General features: G+C 33.5%; 1 protein-coding gene across 26 annotated transcripts in view; it reads right to left on the bottom strand.

Moving 5' to 3' along the window:
- Nucleotides 1-19425, bottom strand: part of DCAF6 (DDB1 and CUL4 associated factor 6) — a 141400-nt gene that overhangs the window by 25658 nt on the left and 96317 nt on the right. For all 26 annotated transcript variants that reach the window (XM_015125234.3, XM_077999227.1, XM_028850120.2 and 23 more), the window contains 4 exons: nucleotides 9974-10091; nucleotides 5343-5458; nucleotides 3827-3913; nucleotides 3271-3598 (listed from right to left, as the gene is read on the bottom strand). In XM_015125234.3, the coding sequence (XP_014980720.1) occupies nucleotides 3271-3598; nucleotides 3827-3913; nucleotides 5343-5458; nucleotides 9974-10091 (649 nt within the window). The remainder of the gene's footprint in view (nucleotides 1-3270; nucleotides 3599-3826; nucleotides 3914-5342; nucleotides 5459-9973; nucleotides 10092-19425) is intronic.

Raw genomic sequence — 19425 nt, 5'->3', positions numbered from 1 at the left:
TAACCAAATTATAAGAAAGCAAATTTTTTGAAAAAATCATTACTCTGTATTGCAAGGAACTGTTCTGATATTTTTAGTAAATGTGTGTCAGAAATGACTTAGCTATAAAGCTTTTTAAAGTTTCATTTTAAAAATTAAATTTGGGACAAAAACTATATAGTTCTTTATATAAAGTACAGAATAAGTATACACTTTTATAATATTTAATTTTAGGACCATTTCTCCACTCCAACTAAACTAATATTGACTGGGCTTTGCAAATGGCAGCATGGAGGGAACTTTAAGACATACATCCTTTTAGGTGGGCCTTTCATCCATGTGTGCAATGTATCCTTGGAGTCTAGGAACCAAATATGATTTTTACAACAGAGCTTCACAACCCTTAGTCTCTTAGGAAACAGAAATTCTCCAAAATCATATGCCTAATTACAAGCTGGTAAGTGATTCTTTTCATGTTCTTAAGAAGCAAAATCTCTTAAACTTTCTCTTTTTAGAATAAAAGTCAAATAAATTGAGAAGTAAGATAAACTCGCAGGAGTGTCAATGATGAAGAGCCCTTAGAAAGGTGCAGAAATATTAAAAGTATACTTTTTTACAGTTGTTCAAGATTAAATCAGGATGGTACCAATAAAGTTAACAATTATAAAAAATGAGATAAAAGTCAGAGGAAATATTTACACCATTTACAAATTTTTTGGTAAAGAGCTAGAAAATAATGCAAATCTCAAAGGAAAATTAATGTAATTGTTACTCTAATCACTTTCTAGTTACCCTCAGTATACACATCTTTATACACACACACACACACACACACGTAATTGTATTTACTTTCATATATTAAATGTGTTCTATGTTCCTATTAGTGGCTTGGGTATTCTCTCTTCTTCATAAATAATTAAGTTTCTTGAAGGGTAAGAATTTTATCATTCTTCTGTTACTCTTCAGGAAGTTTACTACTGTATCTCACAAAACAAAATACCATGTAGGACCAACATAGGCTAAATACTCAAATGAGTGTACAGAATATTAAATAATCTTTAATTTTTAAAAAGCAGGGAACTAAATATGATCCCAGAGTGGTTTCAAATCCGGATCTAATCCTGAGAGTATGAATTCAAGAGTATATGCATGAAGTGGGATCAATTCCAGGCTGTTTGTTGTCACTGATTATCTCTCTTCTAAAAGATTCTGCTGGTCCAGTTCAGCACCTGAGTTTCCTTGGGTCAATGAGGTTACTGGGAACCAACTTTGTGACAGATCTAAACACTAAAAGAATCCCTAAAACATATAAATCATCTAAGGATTACGAAGATGATAAAGCTCTATAGAAAGATTACAGTTTCTGTATTCTCCAGGACCCACCCTCCCTCAAATCCTTCTTTCTCATTAATATTACAGTACTGTGTTTCAAAAAACAAAACTCCTTAGGTCTAGAATACAAAAACCCTTTGCTTAGCACCTAAGTTTCCTCAGCTATAAAGCAGGCTTGGTATTAGTGTTATAAGTAGCCTGCACAGAAGCTGCTAAATAGTTATGATTTTCTCAAAGTGTCTAATATCCATAAAAAACATTACTAGAAACTGGGCACTTAAATTTTATTTTCAATTATGACCTCAGTATCATGTTCTACTACTTAAATATAGAAAAATAAGACATTAGCTCATTTATATAAATGGAAGGCCATAAAGGTACAAGCTTAATTAAATTATAGAATCTAGCTCTCAACCCTGGGTTTTGGAAATTATCAGTTTGATTTTCAAATTGCGCTAAGCTTGCTAATCTCATCTGCATATATTAAGTGGTAATAACATTCTAAGGAACTCCCTCTGGGTATAGAAAGAAATAGAACCAAGGCTTACTTGCCTAAAATATATATTAAGAATGTTCAAGATTAATGTGTATAGGTAAAGAGAAGATGTTTGATTAATCTCTAAGTATAAATATGGGAGGAAATTCTTGGTTCGTATCTACAAAAAAAGTACCATGGCAAAGTAAACATTTCCCAAATATGACTAAAGGAAGAAACATACCCTTTCATAGTTAAGAAAAGGCAGTTCCCCTGAACTGCAAGCTATCCTCTTCAGGATTTTTGCCTGTTTTCTGTCAGTCTGTATCCCTAGAGTCATTTTTACTATAATTCTTTTAAAAATTAAAGGGGTCTCATAGACTATCTTGATTGTTTAATACAGCTATCATTTAATTAGTGCTATTAATATGAGCCAGGTCACATCATGATTGACTGACTGATAGATATGTTTTTAAATTCTTGCAATAATTTTAGATAATCATAACCCTATTTTATAGATAAGGAAACTGAATCTGTAAGAGTCATTAAGTAATTTGAATGAAAAAACATTGCTGGTAGGTGGTGAAACCAGTACTCAAACCCATCATTATGTTCTTGACTATAAGTGGTAAATTAATCTTTCATTATATTTTTCAGTTGACAGATACTTTAGCGTATCTTATAAACAGCAATATACTGAGCATATAAAACGTGATTTCAAATAGAATCTCACTCCTTTGTAAACCAGGATTTTAAGATTAAAACTAGGTTCTCTGAAAGAAGACAGAACTTACAATGAGATATCATAGCACTAATAACAGAAATAGTTTTCCATAAGTATGAAATGCAGTATACTTTAAAAATTTATTTTATCTCCCACAAAAGAAAATATATCCTTGTGATCACATAAAATATAGAAAAACTATATAAACATGTTGGCAATTCAATTTTTTATTGCTGCTACAGTATTTATTTAGTGTAATTTTTCATTTTCTAAATTCAGTCACTAAGTTTAGTAGAAATCAAAGAAAAACAGTGTTTCCAAACACAGAACTACTAACACACTACCTTAATCCAGGGTCAATAGAAAAGCAGGAAAAAATTAACATTAAAACCAAAGCAAAACTGATAGAGGCCTGGATATCTACAAGATAATCTGAGAGCTAAGTATAACCTTGACTTCATAAATAACCTGTGGGTCATTCTTAACCTTGTTTTCTCTTGATCTGTAAATTCAGAAGCAGGTCTCAGTGCTAGAGATAAGGAGAATGAAGACTTTTTATTTCCCTATTAATGTACAGTGCTCAAAAAATATAATATGTAAAATCATTTACAGTAAACTGTAAAGTTTCTTTAGGTTTATATGAAAAAGACACTCTTAGAGGAAGCAACTGTCAAAAATGGAGAGATTCCCTTACATGACTTCAAACAAATCCTCGTGAAATACATTTTTTACAGTTCATGTTAATTAAAAATTTACCAACCTATCACCAGGTCCTGCTCGATACCTTGCACCTGGGATCAGGACTGGGTCATCATCACTGTCATCTGTGTCCTGAAGAGCAGAGTCCCTGGTGGATGTTTCTTCATGAGCTGAAGGCCCGATGGCTTCTGTTTGGAACTGAGGCTCAGGATTGGTGTTATTTTCATTGGTAGCACTCTCAGTGCTAGTCTGATCTGAAGTTTCTGGTTCCTTGGCTTTTTCAGATGAAGTAGATTCTTCTGGAACCCCACAAGAGCTATCAAGATTGAGGTCATTTCTTTCTCCTGAGTTGGAATCCGATGGCTTGGCTGTGAACTTATCTGATTGTGCTGTCAGAAAATAAAGTTGTATGTAACAGGTGGTAAAGTGGGCAATATTAATTATTTAACCTAACTTAGGAGCTGACAAACACATTCTACTATGACATCTAATTCCTCTATAAGGGGAGGAAAATTCCACAACACATTTGGACATGGTCTCTAACTCTAGAGAGATTAACATATATTAAGGCTTTTTATTTTCTCATACAAAGCAATTATCTAAAGGGAGCAACTCACTTATATTGATATGGTTCTGAACTGGGTTTTCTGCAGATACTCCTTCCTGATATTTTGTCACATCCTCTGATGATTCTTCAGGAGTTTCTGTAAATAAACCAAATTACAGTCACCCCTTGGTATCCATGAGGGATTAGTTCTAAAATCGCTGAAAATACCAAAATCTGTAGATCCTCAAGTCCCTCATATATAATGGCATATTTGTATATAACCTATGCATACCCTTCCTTATACTGTAAATCATTTCTATATTACTTATAATACCTAATACAATGTAAATGCTATGTAAACGGTTACTAGACTGTTATTTTTAAATCTGTGTTCCTTTTTATTGTCATATTGTTATTTTGGGAGAGAGTATTTCCATGGAATCTATGGGCATGTGGGGCCAAATGTACCATTAAATCCAGATTTTTTTAGAAAAGTAAACATCAACTTAATACTCCAGCTTTCCTATGGATAAACGGTTCTTAACCCTTTCTGAGTCATAGGAACCTTTAACATTCAGCTAAAACCTCCCCTCAGTACAAGGCAAATATGTATTTGCACATAAAATTGTACAAACACTATCATGGATGGATGGGCCCACCGCTTCTTCCTAATGTCCAGGCATTGGGCTTCATTAACTCTATGTGCAGAATCTCTGCTTTAGACTATCCCTTACAGCTGAAATTACTTGATCCTGCATTTTACTAAGCTTCCCAAAATCTAAACTTAAAACTGAGCATTTTTCTGCCCCTCTATCACGTACTTGGTAAAATCTAAACTATTATGAACAAGTAGTCAAGCTAAATTCTGTTTTGGCCATTGAAAATACTTAATTCTGGAATTTAACTGTCAGATGCATGAAGGATCAGTCTTTAACATTCCTTATTGGACATTTGCTTACCAGATAGCTGTCTTACACATATTTAATTTTAAACTCTGTTATACTAAGGTACTTATACATTTATAAGAAATATAATTCATTTGTTCCTTCATGTATCAAGCATTTATTGAACATCTACTGTGTTCTAGTCTCTGTGCTAGACATTAAATTTCATGTCATTGTCATATAAAAATATTCTACTAGAAAAGGGATCTGAAAAATCCCCTAAGTGGCACTTCAGGTATTAAATAGATTCACTCGTAACCTGTTTAGATCCTACTTCTTTTTCCCCCTCTATAAACCACACACACAATCAAAACAGATACAGAGGATTTCACTGCTAGGTATAAAAATGAAAAAGATTAATTCAAACTAACATCTATATCTCATCCATTTACAGTATGATGAATAATTATCCTGGCCACTGTGTCCACAAAGAGGACTGTGCTTCACTATATCTCCTCATTTTAACTGCTTAGGGTCCCCATCTTTTGGATCTGCTATCTATCAGTTTTAACAGCTGGACTACAGAAGCAAAAGTAATTTATTAAAAACAAGAAACAAAAATACAGCATCAAAGGGAACAAAAAAGTAGGTAAACATCCAATGTTGGGGTTTTATAACAACAAAAGCAAAATAACATCTTACTTGTCTCACTGTCTCCTTCTGGGGGTTGCACTGAGCTCTGTGGGACCAAAGATTCCTCCTGACCCTCAGATTTGCAATGGCTCCCAATTCCTCTAGAACTTGACGCTATACTGCTCCTATCATCAAAACAAGATAAGTGATTCCACCAAAAAGTTAATAAATACAATCTTTTAGGATAATTTTTGTATTTTACAACTAGAGAGGTAGACCAAAAAATTCACAATACAAGTAAAATGTAGGATTTATTACTTTAATAGCATTTGTAAACATCATTTCAAACAAATCGAGATGACTATCACAACACACTTTACTCTTGAAAAAAAGATTTAAAAATATAAAGGGACTGCTTCTTCACTGTTTGGATCCTTCTATTATCTAGTATGTATTTCTACATGTCTCTGTATTGAGTTTTAAGTGAACTACATTGTCACCTTTCTTGTCTTCACTACAGGTGGTTCACCATATCCAAATCCTTAATGGTTACACAGATTTTTATGATACGCCCTTAGACTCTGTTATTCCAGGCTACTTTAAAAATTAATACTTGAACAAAAGCCTGGCCAGTTATTTGATCTTTTGAACTGCTCCCTGTGGATCACTTCCAGTTCTGATCTGCTGTTCAGATATGGCAGGTGACTGAGCATCATAGTTCTGTAGAAGGACAGGGTAACATTTTCTGCTTCAGTTTTAATACTCACCTGATGATGACCATAGTTCTATTAGCATTTCTGGCTATAGCAGAATACAAGGCCAATTTTTAAAGAAATAATTTTCAATGAGTATTCTGTGACAAATCATGGCATATGTGTAAGAAGAGGACTGAATGAGAAAGAGGACATGTATAACAATCTGACTGAGATTTAAATTAAATTCATAGAAACGCAACAATTCTTTAAGTTTAAAATAAATGTAAACAAGAAAAAAGTAAGATTTACAGTAACTTAAAAAAACACTAATTATAGACAAATACCAGTAACTCAATAAACAATACAAACTATCATGGACTTTTCGCCATGACAAAAACTCTTCTAGGCTGATTGCAGAAGTCGATTTGACTTAAAAAAAAAAAAAAGAGAGAGAGAATACATATATAATATTATTTAAGTAAAACTGTATATTCATATGGGTGTATATATGCAGAGAAACATGTCAGGAAGGCTATGCACTTGTGTTGAGTGTCATGTCAGTAGGATTACCACAGGTAAATTTTTTACACTGAATTTTGTGTGTGTGTGTGTGTGTGTGAGTGTGTGATAAACCTGTATTTCTTTTAAATCAGAAAGGAATATACAGCCATTTTGGCAAAGAAAAGCTAATGTGGTATATATATATTTATTTTTTCCATTGAGAAAGCTATGATTCAGGCATGAATAAAACGCTCATTGTATACATTATGATAATTAAAATAAAAAAGGAACAGAGACATATTAGTGGAAAAGACACAGTAACCGAGTAAATATATTTAACATATGTTAATATGGCATTTTAAATCACACAGAAACAAAAAGATTGTTCAATAAATGGTAATGAGACAAGAAAACAGCCATGTGGTAAAACCAAAGCTATGGCTTCACATTATACTTTATGGGAAAATAAATTCTATAAGGAATATATAGTTTTTGACACCAAATTATAGAAAATATGAGAGGAATATAAGAAGAACCTTTTCCCTTAATTCTAGGAATAACAAGGCTTTCCCATGCATGCTATCACAGGCAGAAACCATAAGGCAAAACCACTGTAAGTAAACTGAAAAACAAACACCAAATTGGGAAAAATATTTGCAACAAATGAAAGACAAATGGTATAACCCTCATGTAATTCTATAATAAATAAATAGCTCTAATAATGCAACAAGAAAAAGATAAACACCATAGTAGAAAACTGGGCAAAGTATCTGAAAGACAATTTACAAAAGATGAGAACTGTAGCTAACAGTCACTGACGGCCTTCTCAGGTGCCAATCAAGGTGCTAGTAAGTGCTATGTACTTTCTCTGCATGATCTCATTAAATCTTCATACTAAACCTATGAAGTAGGTTCTATTAAATATGCCCATTTTCAAGGGAGAAAACTGAGATTTAGAGAGGTTCAAAAACTTGTCAATTTCAGTCCAAGCTCTTAGCATGTTCTATTGCCTCATCTGTTACCAAAGAAAAAATAAAAGCAAGACACAATCCTGGTATAGATGAAAAAGACTGTATACTTTTTTTTTTAGTTCTGCCTGTTTGTTTGTTTGTTTTACAATGAATGTTGAATACTTGTATAATAAATAAAAAATGCAAACTGCTTTTCTGACAAAGAAATAAGAAATTGATGAACGAGAATATAGTTCATGGTCAGTTTTTAGAGAAGGAAAAGTAGCATTCAAAAGAAGAATGGGACTAATGATTTTCTCTAAAAAAAAAAACCTCAAAAAGTATAGATAAGATTCTTCAGAAGACGCCAGCTCCTTGTATACAGAATCATGAGAATGGAAAAGACGTGATAAGCATGATGACCTACTGTCACCTTAATTATGTATTAAGAAAAAGGACCACAAACATCACGATTTTTAAATGGTCAGGTACTAAGACTTATAAAGAAGTCCTACTGGCTGCACCTTCAAATATATATCTAGAATCCAATCACTTTTTTTTTTTAAACCACCTCCACTGCTCCCATTCTTGTCTAAGCCACCACCACCTCTAACCTTTCTTACTACCATAGCTTTTTAACTGTCCTTCTGGTTTATACCAATGGCATATGCTCAACACAATAACCAGAAATAACCGTTTCCTTTTAAATATCCTCCTCAATTTCCTGGCACACCTTATCTACTACTTCTGTCTCCACTGCTCACTCCACTCCAGCTACACAGGTCTTCTTAAGATCCTTGAACATACTAGGTCTGATGCTTCTGTTTCAGAGTCTTTCTACTGGTTTTCTCTCTGCCCCAAATGCTTTTCCCCTAGATATATATATATGTGGCTCACTCCTTCTCACTCTTCAAGTGACGTTTTGCCCAAATGTCACCTTCTCAATGATGCCTAGGTTTTCCAATCACCTTTACCTGCTCTACTTTCCTCCATTGTACTTAGTACCTTCTAACATACTATATGGTACACTTATTTATTATGTTTATAGTAAACTTCCTCCATCTAGAATGTAAGTTCCAATAAGGCAGGGGTTTAAGTACTTTTTTTCACTGATGTATTTCCAATGTCTAGAATAGTCCCAGGAACATAGAAGATATCCAACAGTATGTTAAGATCCTACTTAATCAAATATTTTAATATAAAATAGATACATACATACATAAACACAAATGGAAACCAGTGAATTTAAATAAAAGTAGTATCACATATCAACACATAGTTCATTACATATTAAGACAATATATAACTATATTATATTACATATAATATAGCAACATAACATGATCATATATTAATATACAATTAAATATTAAATATATTAATATATTAATTGTGAATAATTAATATATTGGTCATTAAACAATTGGCATAATTATATACTAACAAATATATAACTATATTATATATTAAGAAATACTATATCAATATATTAACTAATATATTACTATTTCTAAATTTAAATTAAAAATTTTGTATGCTCTCTCAATCAATTGGTCATGAGACAGTGGGAAAGAGTATAAAAAGCTTACATAACTTGCTTTTCTTAAATGTAAAATTTCAGTAGATTAATGAGCAATAAATATGATCAGAAACATTGTTAAAGAGAAGCTATATGACCATTAAATAAAAAGTTCAACCTTACTAGTAATCAGTTAAATAAATACTAAAAGTATTTTTAAATCAAATATAGAAGTTAAAAATAAATAATTATATTGAACACTAGCCTGGAGACAGTAAGTCATATACTTCCATATGTGCCTAGTAGGACTATAGTAAGTAAAGATTCTTTTGGAAATAACTTAGCAATATCTTTTAATCTAGATATAGTTCATTTCTGAAATATCTCTCAAATAAATAATCTTGAAGGCAGGAAAAAGCTTTATAAACAAAGATATTCATTAAAGCCTTATTTGGTAAAAAATGGTAAACAAATTTACGGCCCAATTAAAGGAAAATGGCTAAGTAAACTACAGTACATCTACTTGATGGACTATTACATAGCTAGTAAAATAATATATATTAAAATTAAGTAACATGGGAATATTTATTATAAAGTTAAGTCAAACAAATTCAGGGGAGAATACAGTATATTATCACTAAAATTATATTCTAAAACTCAAAACAAAAATCATACATATACACCTACCTAGGACCACAACTGCAAAAAGTCCCAAAACGTTAAGTTTATATTTTTGCACTAATTTCTTTTGATAGAAAATGCAAAAGTAATATTCTAGGATGAGCAACATTGGCATCATCTGGAAAGTTTTTAAAAATGCAAATTCTCAGACCTCCACCCTAAACCTAATTCTGAGAGTGGGGTCCAGTAATATGCATTTTAAAGAGCTCTCCCAGTGATTCTGAGGCACACTCAAGTTTGAGAACCAATACCTTAGAGCAAAGCAAAACATAAAGATGACAAAGTGTTAAAAATTGAAATCTAATACAATCCTACAAAATGGCTAAGAACATCTTTACAAAAATATTAACTTACCATTCATCTGTAAAGTTCAGTTTTATTGTGCTTGTAGTTGTTCCTTCTGTGCTGTAGTGCAAACTTAAAACTGGTTCACCTGTCCCTGGTTTGGGGCTCAGCTTTTCATTATTGTTATCTGAAAATTGTGTTTAAAACATTTGAAAAAGTCTCTGAAACCAGTAAAAAGATGACATTTCCTAAAATTTATAAAACTTATATTAGGTTGTCCTTGTCATAATTCTTTTTTCACATCTCTTATGGGTTTCATTTAAAGTTTGAAGGCAAGTGTTGTAGAAATACTCTTTATATTTCAAAGTAGCACTGCATCAAATTCTAGCTTTGTGTACATGACTCCCTTTGATTCAGATGGAAATCACACACATTGAGAACCATATTTAGTCATTAGGGGAATCAAAAAGTATTAACATGCAATGACATAGTTACAAACTGGTACCCTTACTTAATAGAATGCTCGTAATTCCTCAGTTGCTTGAGCATCAGTAACTACTTTTGGCTCCTTCAGAAACACTGCGATGTAAGATACAACGGCTCTGTGAAAAACGGTTTGGCAAAAACTGTGCTACCATGAAACGTTATCAAATTCCTTCTGTTCTTTCAAACTCACAGATTTATAATTTAGGGAGGAATCATAGTTTGCACTTCATGGGGGAGAGGCTGGTATTTACTGTGCTTTGATATTTTCTAAAATACACTTTGTTGTAATATATTTTGGTATATTTCCGTTTCTCTTCCTGACTAATCTTACAAGGAATTTGTTTAATTGTGGAAATAGCAATTTCATTTTAAGAACCTATAGATGATGTCTACAATACACATCTATCTCGGTGTATGAAATCTTTTTTAAATGATGAAATCAAGAAAGTCTACACAAATGAAAGTATTTAAAGCTACCTTCCCCACCTCCCAGAAGAATACATGGATATTCAAAGACATAATTAAACAGAGCTTTACATATTTTTCATTTTATGATGAACAGTTTGGGAAACATTAAAATACACAGGGAATACAAATGGATCCATAATCAAACATGATACATTTCTGCCAGTTGCTTGCAGAAAGAAAACTCTTCTGTGAGATAATCTTTTTCCTTGACACCAGTTCGACTGATTTAATACTAAAAATAACTTCTCTTGAAAAATAACAACAATCACTATTTCATAAAAGCAAATTTACTTAGGGTGTTTTTTATTATTGGATCTACTTTCTATTGCAATGAAGGACTTATATATTTTTTGATTCGTCTTGAAGATGTTGGAGCACACATTAAGAGAATCTCAGCTGGGCTCAGTGGTGGGAGGAACCCTTAAGCCCAGGAGTTCGAGTTGAGTCTGGGTGAGACCCCATCTCAAAAAAAAAAAGGGGGGGGAAGGGGGCGGAGAATCTCATAGAACCTCTGTTCTAGCCTTTATTCTGTGAGAGGACAATTAACAAGACTTCAAATACAGAAATGCAGTAGAAAAGTATTCCACAAGCATCAAGCTGGTAACAAAACTTAGTATCAATTCTCCTGTCTTAACTTCCAACTCTTGAGAAATCCTGTCCTACAGAATTGCTATTTGAAAATAATGTGAATTATAAACCTGACATCCCAAATGGTAAAGTCACTTTGTTTCTGCACTACTTTTGTTATGATTATGTCTTTGATTTAAACAACTCCTAGAAATGAATTAATAACCCATTCCAACTGTCAAAGATTTAGTATTACATTCAGTGTTTTGGAGGAGGTATTTTACCAAATCGCAATCTAATAAAAGAACTGAATTAATAGACCTTTAGCTTACAGAAATGTATTAAGGAAACATCTGCCCTATCCTTTACCCTCTTTCAAAAACTTGCTGTTTGCTGGTCATTTGTCCACAGTTTTCTCTTATTCTTTAGTTATGTTACTGAGATTTTTGTTTCATCACTGCTGTCTTAGCTTCTGGAATAGATGGGAACAGACAGCTAAAGACTGGATGATTGGATGATTAAGGAAACTGAGAGGAAGAGTTGGGGTTAGTTTTTTCATTTTCTCTCTCAGTATTTTATAAAGTTTTTGTTATTTATTTTTCTTTTAAGGTAAAGATGGTATAGAAAACAAAAGCAGGTGTGAGAGAAGTGTGAGACTGAATTTCTCAGATCCACCTTGATTACAGTTAAGACTTAAGTTATGAGAAGCCTTGTGGAATTTAAATGATATATGAAAACTTTCCTTTTGAGGAAAATGAAAGAGACAGTTATAGATATCTACATGCTATGACTATAGGAATATATTATAGTAAACAAACAACTATTAAGAGATCAGAACAGAGCACAAAACATTTTTATACAGGTTCCCCACCACAAGCAAGCAGCTTTCTAAGATGGTTAATGATCATTAAAACCTTCCTCCTACAGTATCTACTACAAAGTTTGTTGTTTTTATTTTTTTGAGACAGAGGCTCTTTTTGTTGCCCAGACTGGAGTGCAAAGGCGTGATCTCAGCTCACTGCAACCTCCGCCTCCCAGGTTCCAGCGATTCTCCTGCCTCAGGGTCCAGAGTAGCTGGGGTTATAGGTGCCCGCCACCATACCTGGCTAATTTTTGTATTTTAAGAGAGATAGGGTTTTACCACGTTGGCCAGGCTGGTCTTGAACTCCTGACCTCAAGTGATCCACCCGCCTCGGCCTCCCAAAGTGCTGGGAATACAGGCATAAGCCACCATGCCCGGCCTACAGAGTTCTTATTTGATCTCTCAGGAATATAATCTACATATTATAAAACATGTAAAATATTGGTAATATTCATTTAATCATAAAATGATTATAGCTGATATAATTTGTTCATTTAAGTTGTTAATGAATTCGTTAGCCTTGTGTAAAACTAGCCTGTTACTATAAAAAATAACATGAACTCTTCTGTTAGTCACAAAAACTTCAGGTCCCCGAATGCAGTTATTTCCTTATAGCCTACACTTAAGTAAACAGTGTCTCTGGCAGAAACACAACACAATGAAGAACCTGGTTTCTTCAATCGCAAGTTGTTTTGTTTTTGTTTTTGTTTTGAGACAGAGTCTCACTCCATCGTCCAGGTTGGAGTGCGGTGGCAAAATCATGGCTCACTGCAGCCTCGATTTCCCAGGCTAAGGTGATTCTCCCACCTCAGCCTCCTGAGTAGCTGGGACTGTAGGCACATGCCATCACACCCAGCTAATTTTTTGTAGCTTTTGTAGAAACAGGGTTTTGCCATGTTGCCCAGGCTGGTCTTCAACTCCTGAGCTCAAGCAATCCGTCTGCCTTAGCCTCTCAAAGTGCTGGGAGTACAGGTGTGAGCCCCTGCACTTAGCCCAACTGCAGTATTAATGACAGTATATATTCCAAGGTTTAAATTCATTTCCTAGCCTTTTCCCATTTCACTGTCCTTCTTTAATTCTAGTTTGCTTGGTCATATACAGCCTATCAGGTTACATTTTCTCAGGAATTAGGATTCCTGGACTACTAATTAATGCATTCACTATTTGTGATAAAAATGCATATTCTAAACTACAAATGTCTAAGAAAAATCTACTTTAATGATTTTAAAAATTAAGTATTTTTACTTTATTTGAAAAAAAAAGTGTAACTATTTAAATGTTCCCTAACTTCTCTGTCAGCAGTTGGATCAGCAAAAACATTCTAAAACTGTATTTTTCAAAGTCTTATTTACATAATGCACAGATATATTTTTATATATATATATAAAACATAGAAATATGTTGCTTAAAAGGTAGATTTTTATTTAAAACCCTTAAGGTTTAGAACTTCATCTAAATACACAAACAGCTTTATGTAGAAAGCCATCATATTAATAACTGTGATTTATTGAGCATTAGTGAATATATATCAATTGTAAATATATGTGTGCCAAAATATATACATTTCTTTAAAAAAACCTTTGTAATCAGTATTGTCATCTCCATTTTACAGATGATGAACTGATAACAATAAGTTTAATTTTTTCTCTAGTTACAGAGATTTCCTCCCTATCCCATCCTTTCCATAGACAGGGTCTTGCTCTATCACCCAGGGTGGTGTGGTGGCACCTTCATAGCTCACTGCAGTCTCAAACTCCTGGGATCAAGTGAACCTCCTGCCTCAGCCTCCCAAGTAGCTACGATTGCAGGTGTGTGTCACCATGCCCAACTTCTTTTTTTATGTTTTGTAGAGATGGAGTCTCGCTATGCTGCCCAGGCTGGTCTTGAACTCCTGGCCTCAAGTGATCCTCTTTCCTTAGTACTCCAAAGTTTTGGGATTACAGGTGTGGGTCACTGTGCCCGGCTGAGGTTTCTTTTTATAAGAAGTTCCTACTTAATATACAATCTTAGAAATAATCTAACTACAAAGACAAAAATAAGATTACTTAGATAAGTAACTATTTTAATTAAGAAATATCAATTGTTGGTGGTGTTACTCTTCAGAAATAAATAATTCATATCAACAACATTAATAACTGGTAAGAGTTCTGGTAGCCAAAATTATCACTTAGGCATTATAGTATAGGAAAACTATGTTATATCTTCTTTTAGGGCACTTAAGAAACTGAACTATTTCTTCCTCTAAAAACATTACAGGAGAATATTTCTTTGTAGTGTGCTCAGCGCACACACACAATATAGTGGGGGAAAAAATCCCTTTTAACTTGTTCAACACTGCTAAGTTTTTAGATAGCCATTCTATATTGCTCAGTAATTATGGTTATTAAGAATAACTGATGACATCAGCAACTTAGAGTGGTCTCTATGGAGGCAAATTACCATTTGAAACACAGGCTTCAGAAGCACAGCAATAATCACATAAACATCAGGATAAAATACTGTAAAAGACTTCATTTTTGGGGATTAGAAGTGAAAAGTCCATAACTTGAGATTCAGGAAACCAACTTAAAAGATCCTTTTCAGAAAAGCTACTAGAGACCTTTCAGGATAATGCATTGGCTCAGAAAAAAAAATTCAGAATGAGCTGAAATATAATTTGAAAGCAGTTTCCTTGAACTGCTATGTATTTAATTAGGTATCTTTCAAGTCTTTTGCATAAGAATCACAAAGTAACTATTTTTTGTAATGCACACACTGTGAAATGATTTAATCTGTACATTTCCACTACAAAATTATAATAATGAAAGGTTCTAAAAAATGCTCAAAGACATACAAAAAAAGTGTGATAACCGTAGTAAAAAAAAAATATGCTGAGTATTTTGTATATTTAAATATTGTTCAAAATGTTGCTATAGATCTAAATATCCAAATACTGATAAGGATGTTCAGACTTTAAGCTAGGATACCCCTGGATAATCTATCTCATATGTAAATCTAAACCAAATATTCAAAATGAAGATAATTAACTAGGTACAGCAACAATAATTTCTTTAGAACCCCGTGCCCAACATTTTTCTCTGCTGCTGGGTCACTATTATAACTTTATAATCACACATTAATTAACTATAGTAGTTTAGATAAGCTGTGGACTATATGAAAATAAAATAGTTTACCTAATGAGTTTTCTATTGTATAAAGATGCATGTATGATTATATAATGATATCCTATTTCCCATTCCATTATACCAAATATTTTTTTTTCTTTTAGGTCACAATACTGTATTGTATACTTGAAATTTACTAAGAGGGTAGATATTGTGCATTTTTTTTTTATTATACTTTAAGTTCTAGGGTACATGTGCATAACGTGCAGGTTTGTTACATATGTATACTTGTGCTATGTTGGTGTGCTGCACCCATCAACTCGTCAGCACCCATCAACTCGTCATTTACATCAGATATAACTCCCAATGCCATCCATCCCCCCTCCCCGCAATAGGCCCCAGTGTGTGATGTTCCCCTTCCCGAGTCCAAGTGATCTCATTGTTCAGTTCCCACTTATAGGTAAGAACATGAGGTGTTCATACCAAATATTTTTTAAAAACCAAAGTTAGATGGAAATAAAACATATGGTGAAATATTCTGAAAAAATAATAAAGCTTAACTATCTCCCCACATTTTGCACTCCAACTTACTAGACTTGTATAGAAAAGGTAAATTTATCAACCATAGTTTTTAAACCGATGCAAAATTTTCCATTTTCATAGGTCAGGGAATCCACAATTTTTCTGTAGATTCCAGATTAGAGGATCTCCAATTCTCCTTCCAACTATTTGTATAAGGAAGTATATCTGGATTCAAAGTGGAAATGCTGCTTCCAGCAGTAGACTGCTAACAGAGAAGATCTATCTACCCTACAGATAATTGTGAGGCAATGCATTTCATTCTAAAAAATGAGTGCTTACACTAGTGCAAATCTGGATTTATAAAATAGAAGTGGTATTATGTAAGCCAAAACTAAACAAAGTGCAACTTTAGTACAGATATTTATTAGGAAGTCCAATCTCTCTAATCTTTTTAACATTCAATCAAATTTTCTTCTGGCAATCACAACTCAACTCTATGTCAATTATAATAATTTTAACCCAAGAACTTTTTTCATGACATAACGTAGAAGTGTGAATTGAACTTAAACATGTGATTTGCATACATTTAGATTGAAAATTGTGCTTGGTTCCACATTCCTACCAGTATTCAGAATTTATGGGTTGAAATGTGGTAGCCATTTAACCTTTGCTTCCTTTTCTCCTACTTCAGAACCAGTAGTTTTATAGACCTCTATTCATAAACGTCTCCTATTCCTATTTCACTTTCAGTCTAGGGGGAGAACAGTATAGAATGAAAATAAGTAAATATGCCCATGCCATGTGGCACGTGAGCCCTGCCAAAATCCTTTTCCAGTATTTCCTTTCATGACTGTTTCCTTGGGTATACTCTCCTTTACCGGAAAAAAAAAAAAAAAAAAAATCAAATCTGCCTATCATAAATAACACTCTCATTTTGTAGATAAATTAACAAGTTAAAATGTGACTTCCAGATGAAAACAAATGAGGTAGACAGCTTAGGAGAACACTCCCTTTAACCACGTCCCCTTCCAGTTACTGTCCTCCTAGCTTATTGTTTTGAATTGCTTTTCTTCTCATTTCCATTTTTTCATCTCCTGCTCTAAAATCTGACCTCTGTCTCTGTCACTCTAGTGAAAGTGTTCTACGAATGGGGCTCAATCTCCACATTGACTAACTTAGGGGATAATTTTTTTGGAGCCAATTTACTTGACCTTTCAGCAGGACTCCAGCAGACAACACTCTCGTATTTGAAAATTTCTTTTGATCACAAGACACCACGCTATTCTATGCCGCCATCCACCTCTCTAGTTGCTCCTTCTCTATCTCCTTTACCAGCTCTTTGCTGGCAAAATCTTTTAATTTTATCATTTTTCTGATTTTTCTTGAGATGTGTTAGCTCTCTTACTCTGTCCTCATCTTTCTACTTTCATCCTAGTTAATTCCATCTACTTCATGGCTTCTTAACATTTGTATGCAAAAAATCTCCCAAATTTCTTTCTTGAGCTCGGATATCTTTTCTGAGCTCCATATATCTACATAATCAACTACCCAACCGATTTTCACCTTGAGTATCTCATACAGATAACTCAAACTCAATATATTCAAAACTGAGTTCATGATCACCTACCCCTACAAGTCCCTGCCCATGCTTTATCTCTTTTCCAGGGTTACCTGTTTAAGAAAATAACCATCCACTTAGTTGTGCTCAATCAAAATATGAGCTACTCTTGCAGTGGTTGAAAAACTCACCTGTTAATCTCCATCAGTACCTCCCACAAAGCACCACAAATAAATGTATAACCTAAGTAAAAACAGTGTATTTGTTTTACAAAAGATTTAAGACACAAGTCCTGCCCTCTCCAGACTGCTATTTATTACTAAACTATCTTCATAAGAAAATTCTGAAGTTGTTACTGCAACTTACACTCTAGATTCCTCCTCAATCCTGTCTCATTCAATCTACCACCAAGTCCTGTTTATTCTACATCCTAAATATTTCTTGAATCTCTTCACATCTCTCCTACCTTACTTTTATCACCAGATCAAAATCTCTGTTACCAGGAGAACTTCCTAAGTGATTTAGTCTCTAATCAATTCTCCATACTCCATTCAGAGCATCAGGCCATAGTCATACTCCCTAATTTAAACACTTCATTAGCTTCCCTCTGTTCTTAAAATAAAATTGCCAAACCTAAAATGTCCAAAAAGTCACTTTGTCCTGCATAGTGGGATTCTCCTAATCATCCTGTATGTGGCATTTGAGGCTCTGCACATGCTATTCACACTTCCCTCTACTCATACTCCTTCACCTAACTTATTCAGGCTCACCTTCCAGATCTCAGCTTAATGTCTCTTCCTCAGGAATGCCTTATTTGACCCTCAACCGGAGGGAATAAAGGCCCACTCTCCTATGTTCCACATTGTACTCTGCTATTGCCCCTTCCTTTCATAACACTCATCACACTTCTATTTAATTTTTCATCCATCTTTACTGTTAGATCAGGCAAAGCAAGTGGTTATGATCACTGATGCCAGAGCCAGACCGCCTGGGTTTGAGATACATTTCTAATGCTTACTAGCTGTGTGCAACCTTAGACATGTTTCTTAACCACGCTTTGCCTCAGTTCCCTCATCTGAAAAATGGGGGTAATAACAGTAATGGTTGTGGTAAGGATTAAGTAAATTAACATATAAAAAATTTGCTCCAAGCAATGTTTGGTACAAAGAAAATGTAGTATTAACTGTCTATGTTGTTGTTGCTGTTGTTATTATTAATCAACTCAATGCTCCCAGTACAGAAGACAGTAGTGTTATTCATTCATGCACCCTAGTACCTATCCCAGTACTTGCCACAAGGTAGGTAGGCATTTACATATCAGTTGAATTAATGAAGTATAGACATACAAACATGGCTCCACCACTTATTTCACTCATCTTTACATATTTCTCGGAGTCTTAGTTTCTTCATTAGTAAAATTAAGATAATTCACCTCATTATTAGCACAAATTAGATGATGCATGTTAAATTCTTAACACAGTGCTAGTCACAAAAAACTCAATAAATGTCAGCTATTTTTATGATAGACAATTCTAAGTTAAAAAACAAACTGGAGATACAGGTTTGATCAGCAGAAAGGTAGAACAAATAAGCATATGTAACAAAAATTAAATAGGGTTTAACTTCCAAAAGATCAAATATATCATTAACTGGAACAATCAAGACCTAGTAGTTGGGGATAGGAAGAAATCAGTTACTTCATTCCAGATAACTAAGTGGTAACTAGTTCTAAGGAATACAAAGAATTTAGAATGAAATTTTATTTCACTAACTTACTATTTCACAAGAATTTAAAATATACTATTTACAGATGTATTCCAGTGTGGTGAATATTGAACTTATATTCTTATTAATAGAGCAAGCTTCAATCACTAGATATTTAATAAAAATTAGAATTGTCAATATAAGTTTAAAACAATATTAGATAATAGTACTAAAATGAAATTTCAATTTG

The sequence above is a fragment of the Macaca mulatta genome, chromosome 1, assembly GCF_049350105.2.
Source record: "Macaca mulatta isolate MMU2019108-1 chromosome 1, T2T-MMU8v2.0, whole genome shotgun sequence".
NCBI lineage: Eukaryota > Metazoa > Chordata > Mammalia > Primates > Cercopithecidae > Macaca > Macaca mulatta.
This window is presented reverse-complemented; position numbering and strand designations above follow the sequence as displayed.